Consider the following 13,389-nt stretch of genomic DNA (forward strand, 5'->3'; position numbering starts at 1 on the left):
CACACGCTCACCACCCCTGGGCCCTGTGCTGAAAACGGCAGACCCCACCCCGTGTAACCCCCACAATGCAGGATGCCGCCGGGGCATCGGCCTCCACCCCCGTGGAGCTGGGTGACTGCCCACGGCTGCACGGTGAGCCCTGGCGGTTAGGACCTGGCCCCACCCGCGCGACGGCGGCCCCGGGAGCCGGGACATGGAGGAACCGTGTGGAAAATGCGGTTCCTACTTCTGACCTCTGCCAGAAGGCGCGGCCTCTGCCAGAAGGCGCGGCCTCGCTGGGCCCGGGACGGACGGCTCTCCTCCTGCCGGAATCCACGGGCACCAAGGAGCCAGAGGGTTCCCTCGGTCCCCACGGAAAGGACAGGTAGCTGGGGTGACCCTAGCTGCTTGGGAGTCTGGCAGACTTGTGTCCTGCCCCCCGAGGCCACGGGCACTATCACACCTCCGGGCCCCCAGCTGCTGCCGGTGAGAGCAGGTGCGGCCCGCACGATCAGTCACTCACTCGTCCCCTCCTTCACTCGCTCGAAGCAAGCGCACGGAGCAGATGCCACCGCACACGCTCTTCCGGCCCCCAGGGCCTCAGCCGTGACCAGAACACCCCTGGCCAGGAGTCCACACGCCAACAGACCGAGCAGTGACAAACACCTCAGCGCTTCGGACAACGCCGCACGTCCGCGGACAGCTCTCCGTGGACGCGTCCGCGTGGCTCCACAGAGGCGGCAGACGGGACCCTGCTCGCGACCACCACCGGGGCCCCTGAACTGTCACAGGCCCTGACCGCCCTCGCCCCGCAGACACAGCAGGTGGGCTCACCGCAATCCGTCGCCGCCTTCTCAGCAGCCCGGGGAGCTGCCCTGTGTCGCGGGGCTGCCCCGGATGGGGGGGACGGACCGGGATGTCACCCCCAGCTCGACACCCACCAGCGCTTTCCGCCACGGGGAGCCACGAGAGCCGCGTGACAGAGGGCAGCCTCTGGACACTCCGGTGGACAGCCTCTGGGCCAGGAGTGGACAGGTTTGCGTCCTGACTTCCAACCAGCTCCCGGCTGGTCCTCGGAAAGACCAGCGGCTCTGGTGAGACCGTCAGGTGCTGTCCACCGGGCCAGCGCACTGCCGGGAGTACTGGGATCGACGCGTCACGTCTGCCACGGGCACCGGGAGGGAGGATGGAGAGGCCCCAGGCACGGAAGGGACACATCTGCTGTCCTGTAAAGGACACTTCGCGGAAGGGCCAGGGTGTCGTACAACGGGAGGCGTCTACACTGAGGTCCCCCAGAGTACTTGTGGTCTGAAACAGGCTCCTCCGGGGGCTCAGGGTGTCTCCCGCCCATGACAGGGCAGGTGGCGGCCGTCAGTCACGATGGGGGAAGAGGACACCACAGGAAGTCACAGGGGAAGGACAGCAGCACCTTCTGCTCTGACCGCGGCCCCCTCAGACCGACCCATCTGGCGGGCCCTGACCCACCCGTTTCCTGTCTCCTGCGGCGCCTCCACCCTGGGGGAGCTGGCGGGTGCAGCCTCCCGGGCGTTCTGAGGAATGCAGGTTCTCAGGCTGCGCCCAGACCCGCCAAACCAGCAGCTCTGGGGTGGGGCCCCGCCTTCGGCACGTTACCACCTCTGGTGCTGGTGACACTGACGATGGCCCAGAAAGCCGTAGGAGCTCTGAGCCCAGATGGCACCCCAGACAAACCCAGCATCTCTGGAGGGGTGGTGCAGGTCTCCACGTGCCTTAGAGCCCCGGGATGCCCGTGCACAGACCGGGGACTGGGAACCGGGCTGCGGACACTCCCCCGACCCCACCACCCCTTCAGCTGTGGGCCCACATAAGGGGCCCCCACTCAGAGCTTAAGCTCTGTGTGCCATCGCCCCGCCCATGTTTTCCAGGAAAGCCCGTGTCCCTATCCACAGGGCAGCTGTCCCCACAGAGCTGCCCCCAGGGGAGGAGACACCGCACCGTCTCTCACAGACATCGCTCAGTAACCTGTACCCGCCCAGCACAGAGTGGCAGCCCCCCTCTGTGACCGCCCACATGGCCTGGCTGTCTCTTGGCCGTGACAATGACCACAGTCTGCCTGGGAACCACCCACCCTGCAGATGCCAAGGCCACTTCCACGCTCCAGTGGAGGGGGGCCTTGGGGTGTCCGGCCAGGCCCCCCCCACAGGCTGCGGGCACTGTCCATTGCTTCATCCTGTCCTTCTACAGGGAACCCAGCCCAGAGAGGGAAGCACCTTCCCCACACTGCTCAGCAGTGATGGGCCTGAGCCGGACCAGGGTCTGCAGCCCCCTTGAGCTGACCCCAGCACACAGAGAAATGTTGCCTGAGTTCTCAGACCTTCGGCGGACAGGGGTCGTCACTCCCGGTTCACGGACTGAAGCCAGCCCCGGGGGAGCCCGTCAGGTGTGCGGACTCTGAGCTCAGCCCACAACATGATCTCGGGCCCCCATTTCTGAGCGATTTTTCAGAAAACTTCCGCGTCCCACGTGCTCAGTCCCAAGGACGTTCTCCTGGTCGCTGGACTTTAATGTCACTTCTGCAGGAGACCCGGGGGCCGAGAAGAGATCCGCAGCCGGACGGGAGCTCCCACAAGGACCCCGGATCCCCGACCACTCGGTGCCCCAGCCCTGGAACGGCCTCTTGTCCGTGGAGGTCAACAGGCCACACGACACACAGCTGAACGGTGGGACATACACCCAACACCAGCCCGTCGTGTGGCCCACCAGAGCTGCGGACGCCATCCTCCTTCTACACTCCGCGTTCATACAAGCAAGTGTCGTGTTTAGGAAGGAAAAAATAACGATCACACCTAATTTCATCTTCAGCGTCCAGGGCAGTCGTCATCAATGCGGGCCCTGTTTGTTTCCGTGCCTGGACGCGTCTTGGGGAGGAGCGGGAGCAATTTGGGACCTTGGTGCTCAGGGAGTGGCTGATCCTTCTCTTGGCTTCTCAGAAGGGATCTCCTCTCCCTCTAAAGCCTCAGACTTTGGGAGCCGCAGATATTCTGCCGATAAACCCTAGCTACTGTTTCTGTTCTTCCGCCGTGGACCGAAATTCACGGAAAACCAGAGCCCAACGAACTAAAACTTTAATTAGCGACAAGCTTTGGCCTTGTCCTGACCCTTGATGGAGCCAGAAGGTTTCCTGCCCCTGGCTGGGAACCCAGAATCACCCAGAAAGACGTAGGGTTCTGTCCTCCTAGACGCCTCTGGCCTGGGCAGGTGCGCCTTCCAAAGCCGTCCCTAGGAGCCCTGCCGACCGACCCCAGCAGCTCCGGGAGCCGGGCCCTGAGCCCCTCCTTCTAGCTCTGAGCCCGCACCATGCACCAACACCAAAATCCCCCAGAGAGCTGACACGGTGCCCCCAACAGCCAGCTCGGGACTGCTGCCCACTGCCCGGCAGCTCTGAGGAACCCCAGCTCAGGAAGGGGCACACCTCACGCTGGCTGCCGGCCTACAGCGCCCAGGGTCACGTGGGCCTCTTGCCGGGCACCCCCGGCCGTCCCTCCCCTTGGGGCTATGTCCTGGGGCCCACGGACAACCAGGGTGGCTTCCTCCCGCCGCCACACGCCCGCAGCACCAGGAGCGCGACCGTGGCGACATCACACCTCTGTGTCGCCGGCAGAATGGGCCCCCTCCTTTCCCCACGGCGACCCCACGGGAAACGCCAGCACAGGGAGCAGCGGGCAGTCTTCTCAGCTGGAGGAACCAACCAGCAGCAGCCGCTGGACCAACCGCTGCCCGGCTCCGCCCCCAAGAACCGCCGGGGAGCCCCCGGGAGCCCCAGGGCACCGGATCAGAAACAGCAGCGTCTCATCCTGTGGACGGCGGCGGCCCGAGCAGACCGCCGCGCCCCCGCCCGCCCCCGCCGCGCCGCCCACCTGGAAGCCGCGATCTCCGCCTTCTGCTTGGCGATGGTGGCGGCCCGCTCGGCGGCCTCCACGGCGCGGTCCACCTTCTCGCGGATCTTGCTGGCGCGCAGCGGGATGAGGTTCTTGCGCTTGCCGCTGACGAGCACGTTCTGCTTGTACTTGCCCTCCTCCTTGGTGCCGTCGGGGAAGGTCATGCAGCCGTAGCCGTGCCGCCGGTTGCCGGCCCACTCGCCCTCGTACCGGAGCCCGTCGGAGCGCTGGCTGACGCCGAAGCCCGAGCGCTTGTCGCTCTTCCACTCGCCCACGTAGGTCTCGGTGGTGGTGGCGTCGATGTCGTCCTCGATGGCGGCCAGCTCGGCCTCGGCCTCGCCCAGGCTGATGGTGGAGTGGACGTCGCTGGCCGTGGAGCTGACCGTGCTCATGCCGGCCTCGCTGCGGAACGAGCTCTGCTTGCTGCGCTGGCTGGCCAGGCTGCTCTTGGACTCGGACTTGCGCAGCTTCAGCCCGCTCAGCAGCGAGCGCCGGAACAGCCCCTTCTTCTTGCTCTTGAGGATGTCGGAGTCGCTGTGGGCCACCAGCACGAAGCCCCCTCGGGACACGGCAGGGCTGCCGGCCACCGCCGGGGAGGCGTCGGGGTGCAGCGCCGCGCCGTTGGTGTGCTCGCTGCGCAGAGAGTTGATGGACGTCCTCAGGGGCGAGCGGATGACCGCCGCCATGCCGTAGGGGACGCTCTGCCGCACCCCGTAGCCTTGGCGCATGCCACCGACCCACTGGCCCTGATAGGTCCCTGTGGAGAAAAAGGAGAGGGGGGTGAGCCCAAGGGCAACGGCGGAAGGGGACGGGACACAGCAGATGCAGCAGACCGGCCGCCGTGGTTCTGGCTTGGGAGGCGGAGGGGGACGGAACATAGTGGACCAGCCGCCGTGGCTCGGTCTTGGGAGACGGAGGGGGACGGGACACAGGGGACACAGTGGACCAGCCGCCGTGGTTCTGTCTTGGGAGACGGAGGGGGACGGAACACAGTGGACCAGCCGCCGTGGTTCTGTCTTGGGAGACGGAGGGGGACGGAACACAGTGGACCAGCCGCCGTGGCTCGGTCTTGGGAGATGGAGGGGGATGGGACACAGGGGACCAGCCGCCGTGGTTCAGTCTTGGGAGACGGAGGGGGACGGAACACAGTGGACCAGCCACCGTGGCTCGGTCTTGGGAGATGGAGGGGGACGGAACACAGTGGACCAGCCGCCGTGGCTCGGTCTTGGGAGATGGAGGGGGATGGGACACAGTGGACACAGTGGACCCAGTCGCTGTGATTCTGTCTTGGGAGACAGAGGGGGACGGGACACAGGGGACCCAGCCGCCGTGGTTCGGTCTTGGGAGACGGAGGGGGACGGAACACAGTGGACCAGCCGCCGTGGCTCGGTCTTGGGAGACAGAGGGGGACGGAACACAGTGGACCAGCCGCCGTGGCTCGGTCTTGGGAGATGGAGGGGGATGGGACACAGTGGACACAGTGGACCCAGTCGCTGTGGTTCTGTCTTGGGAGACGGAGGGGGACGGGACACAGGGGACCCAGCCGCCGTGGTTCTGTCTTGGGAGACGGAGGGGGACGGAACACAGGGGACCAGCCGCCGTGGTTCGGTCTTGGGAGATAGAGAGGGATGAGACACAGTGGACACAGGACCAGCCACCGTGGTTCTGTCTTGGGAGACGGAGGGGGACGGGACACAGTGGACACAGTGGACCCAGTCGCTGTGGTTCTGTCTTGGGAGACGGAGGGGGACGGAACACAGGGGACCAGCCGCCGTGGCTCGGTCTTGGGAGACGGAGGGGGATGGGACACAGTGGACACAGGACCAGCCACCGTGGTTCTGTCTTGGGACAACATGGTGAAGTCTGCCTGGAGGCAGACAGCCCGCAGTGTTTTCGTGACTATACCACCGATGGTCTTTGGTAAAGATGCTTCCACCGTGCTGTCTACGGCGGTCTGCCACTCTCCTGGAAGGTGGAGAGGGAAAAGCCAGGTGTCTGATGCGGCCAGGGGTGAACTGGAGCTCCCCCAGCATGCGGGCAAAGGCCCAACCCGGGGAACACGGGGAGGCACCCAGTGGAGGAGGGAGAAGCACGTGCTACCGAGTGGCCTCCGACAGTCGTGGGGCCTGGGAATCCAGCCACGGGGACACAGATCTGGCCTCCAGACCAGGTGTGAAGAGGCTGGCCTGGGACGTGGCAAGCTCCCAGTGGCCGGAGGTGTCCGAGAAGGGTCTGGAAGAGCAGTAAGTGGGGCACCTCAGCAAGGGGTACACGGGGGCACTGCAACCAGCAGACCTGACACGCCCAGAAGAACCCAAGGCAGTATTTGCACACCCAACTCACAGCGGCATCACTCAGAACAACCAACAGGTGGAAAGGGACCAGACATCCCTCTATGGACGAACGGGAAACCCAGATAGGGTCCGTCCACACAGTGGAGCATCATTCAGCCACAAAACTGCCGCCCGCTACAGCGTGGGTGCCCCGGAGGACTTGGGGAAACAAGTCGGTTCCAGAAGGACACACGCCACCCGAGAACCTGGACAGGAGGCCCTTCCCACAGTCGGGTTCAGAGACAAAAGGGCGGGTGCCCGGGGTCGGGGGAGGGAGGAACGGGTTTTGTTCTCCGATGGGGTCGGTTTCTATTTGGGGTGATGGAGAAGTTTGGAAAGTAGATAGACGGGATGGCTGCGTGACACCAGGAATACAACGCCGCTGAACCACGTAACGAGTGGTGAAAACTCCAGATTTTCCGATATATAGAATATCCCACCACAACAGAATAAAAAGGAAAAATAAACCAACAAACGCAGACTCGTATCCTTTGCTCTACTTACTAATTGTGTGATGGGAACCTCTCTGACCCTCGGTCTCCTCGTCCATAGAAGGAATCTGAAAGCCCTCATGCCGTAAGTCACTGGAGGAAGAGGGTGGCCCTCAGTGTGGAGTCTGTCCTGGGTTCCCAGACTAGGTCTCAACCCAGGTCCACCGAGGGGCTCCCCACCCTGGAAGGGCTTTACGCTCTTCCAACTCCCTGTCACAGGGGCTATAAACCAGAAACTCGCCAATATACAGGTCTATTTTGTCCAACAGTGTTCTTATAAAAAGCTAGAATTATGGGGCGCCTGGGTGCCTCAGTGGATTAAGCATCTGCCTTCGGCTCAGGTCATGATCCCGAGGTCCTGGGATCGAGCCCCGCATCGGGCTCCCTGGCCCTCAGAAGCCTGCGTCTCCTTCTCCCACTCCCCCTGCTTGTGTTCCCTCTCTCGCTGTGTGTCTCTCTCTCAAATAAATAAAATCTTGAAAAAAAAAATAAAACTGGAATGCCAACAATTCAAAACCAAGACGTTTCACACAAAAGTTCAGCTCTTCGTTCTCCTACAATTACAGGATCCGGCAACCCTAAATCCTTGTTCCCAGACGGCAAATGGAGTACAGTTCAGCAGCGGCCACCTCCTCCAGACAGAGTGTGTCCTCCGGTTTGCCCCACTCCCCGCTGCTCCCTACTGTCTCTCACGCAGGCCCTCCCCTTCACATGCCCACCCCACAACAGAGGTAAGACACAGTCCAAGTGCGGAATCCAAAGCCTTGCAGCGTGGCCCCAAAAGACTTCAGTCAGGGGTCTGTCACTCCCATCACCATCCCCCACAACCCCAAGGCAGAACAAGTCCTGACCGCCCAAGGGCTTGTCTGACACTTGTCCACACAGCCTGCCCTGACTCAACCCCCATCCCGCCTTTCAAATCCCACCCAATCCAACCCAGCTGCCCGCCCCCCACAGTAACACCGTGGGGTACCCCGGTCCACGGAGCTGACCGCACTCCCACACAGGACCCGTGGCCTCCAGGCCAGCATCCGGCACTCCACAGCAGGGGGGATGCCCGGCTTTGGGGGACACGTCTCCCTGCCAAGCTCCCCAGAGTGGGCGGACCTTGGGCTCTGACTCCTTCTCCTCATGACTGGTGCGTGGCCTCGATGGGGAGACACGTGGCCGGGGCAAGGGGCCAGGACCAGGGACCCGGAAGCCCTCCGCTCCAGCAGACAGCAGCCTACCCGTCAAAACAGTGACTCACACGCAGGTGCTGTCTCGGAGCAGAGCCGGAGACCAGTGTCTCCCTGCAGGGACGGGTGAAGGAGGGAGGAGCCGAGGCGACAGGGGTCTCCGCTGTGTGTGTCCTTCAGCTCAACCCCGTGGACTCACCCCACCCCGGGAGGGGCGAGCTTCTGCGCCCCCACACTGCTCGGTTGTTTGGCAGCCCCAAAGCCGGTGGGGGTGTGCCCTGCTGGGGGAGGCCGTCCTGGGCCCACTGCCCCAAGTGGAGGGGCAAACGTGGAGCAGCAGGGGTGCCCCCACCCTCTCCCCTCCTCCCACCCCTGCCCTGACCATGAGCTCTTCCTGCCTTGGACCGCCTGTCCCGGTAGTGGGCACCTTCCCCCTGGGGGGACACCACCAGCCCCACAGCGTCTGCTGCACCCTTCCCAGAGTCAAGCTGGCTGTAAGCGGGGGACGGTTGTGGGGGCGGGACAAAGGCGATGGCGGATTCTGTCACTCTGCGGGCTCTGTGTGGCCCACGCGGGCACAGAGACCCCGTCCATGGCTGACACCCACGAGGGCTGTGAGGAGGAACCCGGGCCCAGGCGCCGTTGGGGTGGGGAGGCCTGGGGGTAGCGGGCCCGTTCAGGCGGGCAGACCTCCTGTCCTAGTTCAGGCTGCAAACAAGCTGCCATCGCTGGGACTCTCTCCGCGACGCCCAGGATGCCCCTTCCACTTGTGACTCAGGGACGGGGCTGTCAGATGCGGCCCAGGACGCTGAGTTAAAGCTGAGTCTCTGGGACGCACTTATACGAGACGAACTTTTGGTGATGATCTGAAATTCAAGTTCGGCTGGGTCTCCCACAGGTTTATTTGCTGAATCTGGCCACCCAGCTGGGACCCTCCATGAGGACGTCTCGGGTTCTGCAGACGTGGGGCACGAGGGATGGCAGGACCCTCCCCAAGAGCAGGACCTCCTGCGAGGGAGGGGAGCCTCGCCCCTGCCCCGCACGCCTCCTTCCCCTCAGAGGAGGCTGAGGCTTACTGACGAGGAGGAAGTTAAAAAGGTGTCACCCGTGTACAAAATGGGGTGCGTCCACGCAGCGGAGTATCACCCGGCCTAGAACTAGGACGTTGTCACACCTGCTACAGCATGGACGGGTCTGGGGAACACGACGCTTCCCGTGAAACCAGCCCGTCCCAACAGCACTAACGCCGAGCGGTTCCGACCACACGAGGCCCCCGGAGGAGCCGGGTCCTCGGAGACGGGCAGTAGGTGGGGGGCGCGGGGGCCCGGCGACGGGGCTAGGGAGCGGGCGCGCCAGGGGGACAGAGCCCGGTTCAGGCAGGTGACAGAGCTCTGAAGGACGATGGTGTGACAGTTACACAGAATGAATGCCCTTAATGCCACCGAACCGTACACTTTAAAATGGTTAAGATGGTAGATTTTATGTCTGCTTCGCCAAAATTTAAAAGAGGAAAGCAGTGAAGGCACTCCCAGGAGCCACAGGCATAGTCTGGCAAGGGCTGCGACGGGCAGGGGCTTGGGGGAGCGTCAGCAGGACAGACCTGGGTTCGAGTCCCGACACCACACTTTCTGGATCCGTGAGCTTGGGAGAGTCTGCTCTAACCGCAGCGTCCTCGTGGGTAAGAGGCGGAAGATGGCCGTGCGGCGCGGACGCGGGAGCAGGTGCAGAGCACAGAAAGGTCGCCAGCACTCCCGGGAGCTCTTCCTCACCCACACCTTAGGGAGCTGGTACCCCCTGACTTTGCAGGTGAGGGAACGGAGGCCCTCCTGGGCAGGATCTGACCCCAGGGCCCACCGTCCTTCCCCCTCTCCCCCAGCACCCCTGTCCTGCCACGCTGGTCCTCCACGAGCCACGCGAGTCTGCCGGGAGGAGCGGCGTGGCCGGGACAAACCGCGGCCTCTGTGACCCTCAGTCCCCACAGCAGTGGGGCGACAGCGACTCGGTCCTGCGCTTGGGGCTCTCGCACTCTCGTTCTTTAAAGAAAAAGGGGGGGGTGGTTGCCTTCACATGATGTGGATTTCACATCAATTTTTTTAAAAGAATGCAATGATCGGCGCAGAGAAATGCACAGAAACTTAGTGGGCAGTAGGATTTCAAACTCCCCCAAAACAGGCAAAGGGAGAGCTGACGGAGGTCTGGGGGCTTGGAGAGCAGAGAGACGTGAGCTTTCAAATGAAGTCCTGCGGCCAGCAGGGCCTGGCCGAGGGAGCCCAGAGCAGGCGCACCGCCGGTCAGGCAGCCAGAGCCCCGATCTGGCGGCCTGGGGTGACAGCCGCGCCCCGTGCTAGGTCCGTAAGCAGCACACACACGTGCTCGGGGCTGGGCGTGGCCGGAGACCGCAGTCTGGGTCCATATGCACGTCTGCCCCAGTGGGACCCCATCTCCGACGCTGTGGCCGGGACAGTAAGAAACTGCATTTGGCATCGTGGAAACGGCACACCAGCTCGGCTAGGACCTGCGTGGGAGCCCGGCCTTCATCGCCCGCTGCCAAGCGCAGGTCGGAATCAAGAGGACGGACCCCAAACAGGCCTTGGGAAGGTGGCTTCTCCCAGAGGGGGCTCCCATCCTCTGCCCCCTGCCCTCCCTCCCAGCCTCCTCCCTGCGCCAGTCCTCCGCCTCTCCTTTCTTGCTGGGGCTGGCGGAGTGGGGGGACAAACGGCTCAATTCCAGCCCACCAAGTCCCAGTGGCTGAGTCCAACTGGCTACTGGCAGAACATTAATGCAGTGTCTCGTGGTTTCGTCCGACACCCCACGCAGCCTGTGTATGGAAACGCAGGAGTCCGCTGTCCTGCAGGATGCCGGGACGGTCCCCAGAGCAGGGTACCTTCCTGTGTGCCCTTCCGCCTGGCCCGGGGCCGCCCCGCACAGAAAGACACCACGACGCAGACGGACCACCGGGGGCTCCCGTTTCCCTCCCGGCGAGCTCAGGAAGGCAGGGGACCTGCCCACGGCCCGGCACCCGCTCCCCTGCCCATCGCAACAAAGATGAGGGACGGCTCCCTCCGTCCCAGCCCCTGGAACCTGGCATCAGGAGGTCCAAGGGCACCTGAGGTGAGCAAGCAAACTTCCCTGAACCTCGCTCATGAGAGCCAGCGACGCTCCCTCGCGAGAAGAGGAAACCGGACAAGGCCGGGGGTCTCACGCCGGCGCGGCACCAACGTCCCCCCACGGGGCCTGCCAAGCCCTCCCCGACCCTCCGACTCGGGCGTCACGGCGGGAGCTGTGTTCCTCACAGGCTCCCCGGGAGGCGGACACCGCGCTTGGGACCCCAGGGAGGGTCGACAGCTGGTGTGGCCCAGGCCATGCCCTCCCCGCCAGAAGCTTCCCTCCACACTGGACAGGCCTGCGTCCTACAGGGCCGGTCCCTCCTGGGGGCACCGGGCGCAGCGTTGCCCCTCCTGTCGCAGGTGAATGGACCCCAGACTGTGGCCACGCGCCGTCTCCCTGTGGAAGGTCAGCGGGGAGCTGAGGAGACCCGCGTGACCACTTCCTGCCGGCGGAGGAAAGAGAGCGGTAGCCAGGGTCGTCCTCAGTGCAAGACACGGAGGTGCGACCCCCCTCACTCCTTCCAAGCCCATATGTCCCTTTGCCCAAACACTCCCTACGATACCACCAACCACTCCCCCGCCACCGCCGTCTGTCCTCCAGGCGTCAGCGTGCCCAGGACACGTCGACTGGCTGTGAGAGCCCCGAGCTGAACCAGCGTCTCCCTGCCAGTAACACGGCGTTTACAAGCTCCAGGCTCCTTTGTCCTCAGGTGGACAAAAACACCCGGGGATGGGGGGACACACAGGGCCCCCTCCACCCCCGTGCCCCTGCCTTCACGCCCGGGGGCACTCACAGAGCCCCCGCCATCCTTGCACCCCGGCCTTCATGCCTGGGGTGGGGGATGCACGGAGGCCCCCCATCCCGGCACCCTAGCCAGGCTGGGTGGGCAGAGGGACCATCTGACCAGCAGGAAGGCACCCTGAGGAGTCAAGCTGCACCCATATTTCCACACACGGGGCAAGCCCAGAACCCCAAGACGGGCAAGACCTTGAAACAGGGAAAGCTAGTGCTTCCCACACCCCCCTCCCCAACACGAAAGCCACCTGCTGTGATTTTTGGGGGGTGGTAACTGCAGTTCCAGGCACGAACTCTGACCTGTGGAACCAGCACGGTCAGAGCAGAGCCGGCAACGTGCACCTGCCGCCGCCCCCCCGGCCGGGGCGCCCCTGGGGTGAGGGACGTGGCAGAGGCCGGCCAGGAGGGGACGAGCCTGGTCCAAGGACGCCCAGCCCACAGGGAGCAGAGCCCAGGCGGGGGCCTCGCTGCACACGTGGGCACACTAGGCTCTAGAACCTTCTTCCACGAGGTACCCTGGCCTGCCTTCCACCGTGACGACATCCTTAGTGACGGCTGCAGCCAGCCCAACACGGGAAAGCTCCACGGCACAGAAGCTGCGAGCCCGTGGTCTGTGGAATATTGAGGTCATTCCTCATTTTTGAGAGCTTGTGGTCGTACGCAGCCCATATCCTCAGGACGAACTCCGGGAATGAACTTGCTCGTTCCAAAGAAGGGTTCGGGTTTTTGATACGCTGCCCTTGGAAAAGACCCCATCCGTGCGACCGTCTCCCCTTCATCACCAGCACCACGAAGGGTCATTTTTAAAAATCCATTTTCACGGGGTGCTGAAGAGATAGGGCGGGCGGGGGGTGCAGCACTCATCCCCCACGTCGCACTCGTGCCCCCCGGTACCTCAGGACGAGCCGTATCTGGAAAGACACGGCCTTTGTAGACAGGACCGCGGTGGAATGAAGTGAGGCGACAGGCGCACGGGCAGATTCTCGACGCCGCTCGCCGTCCGGGAAACAGGTCGAATCCACAGCGGGACCCCACCTCACGCCCACCAGGACGGCCACGGTCAAAACCACGAGAGGTGGTGTTGGTAAGAGCAGGGAGAACATGGAGCCCCTGCCACCGTTGGCGGGCACGCAGAACGGTGCAGCCGCCGTGGGTGACAGCACGCGGCTCCCCCAGAAAATAAACCCAGAATGACGGAAGGAGCCTGGGGACCCGACCTGGGGGTGGGGCACGGCAGGGGCTCTGCACGCCGCGTTCTCAGCAGCCAAGAAGCGCAAGCAGGCCAAGGGTCCGCGGACCGGTAGGGGAGTGAGGAAAACGAGGTCGACCCACGCCACGGAACATCACTCAGCCCTGAAAGGAGGGAATCCGGACTCGTGCCAGGACACGGGTGAACGCGCAGGACACTACGTTAAGGAAAAGGTAACGATCGCACAACTCCACTTGGAGGAGATACTTAAAGAAGCTCAAATCCGGGACAGAAAGTCGGATGGTGGGTGCGACGCCCGAGGGGAGTCGTTAACGGGAGCAGGGGGCCTTACGGGAGCAGACTGCTGGACGTGGACGGGGGGGATCAGCTGCCCGGCAG

General features: G+C 64.0%; 1 protein-coding gene across 1 annotated transcript in view; it reads right to left on the reverse strand.

Moving 5' to 3' along the window:
• The window catches only part of JPH3 (junctophilin 3), a gene marked incomplete at both ends in the record, with an annotated part of 73,752 nt that overhangs the window by 38,210 nt on the left and 22,153 nt on the right, over positions 1-13,389 (reverse strand). The window contains one exon of the mRNA XM_080829074.1: positions 3,876-4,653. Within this exon, the coding sequence (XP_080685200.1) occupies positions 3,876-4,653 (778 nt within the window). The remainder of the gene's footprint in view (positions 1-3,875; positions 4,654-13,389) is intronic.

This window comes from Martes martes, assembly GCF_963455335.1.
Source record: "Martes martes genome assembly, chromosome: 17".
In the NCBI taxonomy this organism is placed as follows: Eukaryota; Metazoa; Chordata; class Mammalia; order Carnivora; family Mustelidae; genus Martes; species Martes martes.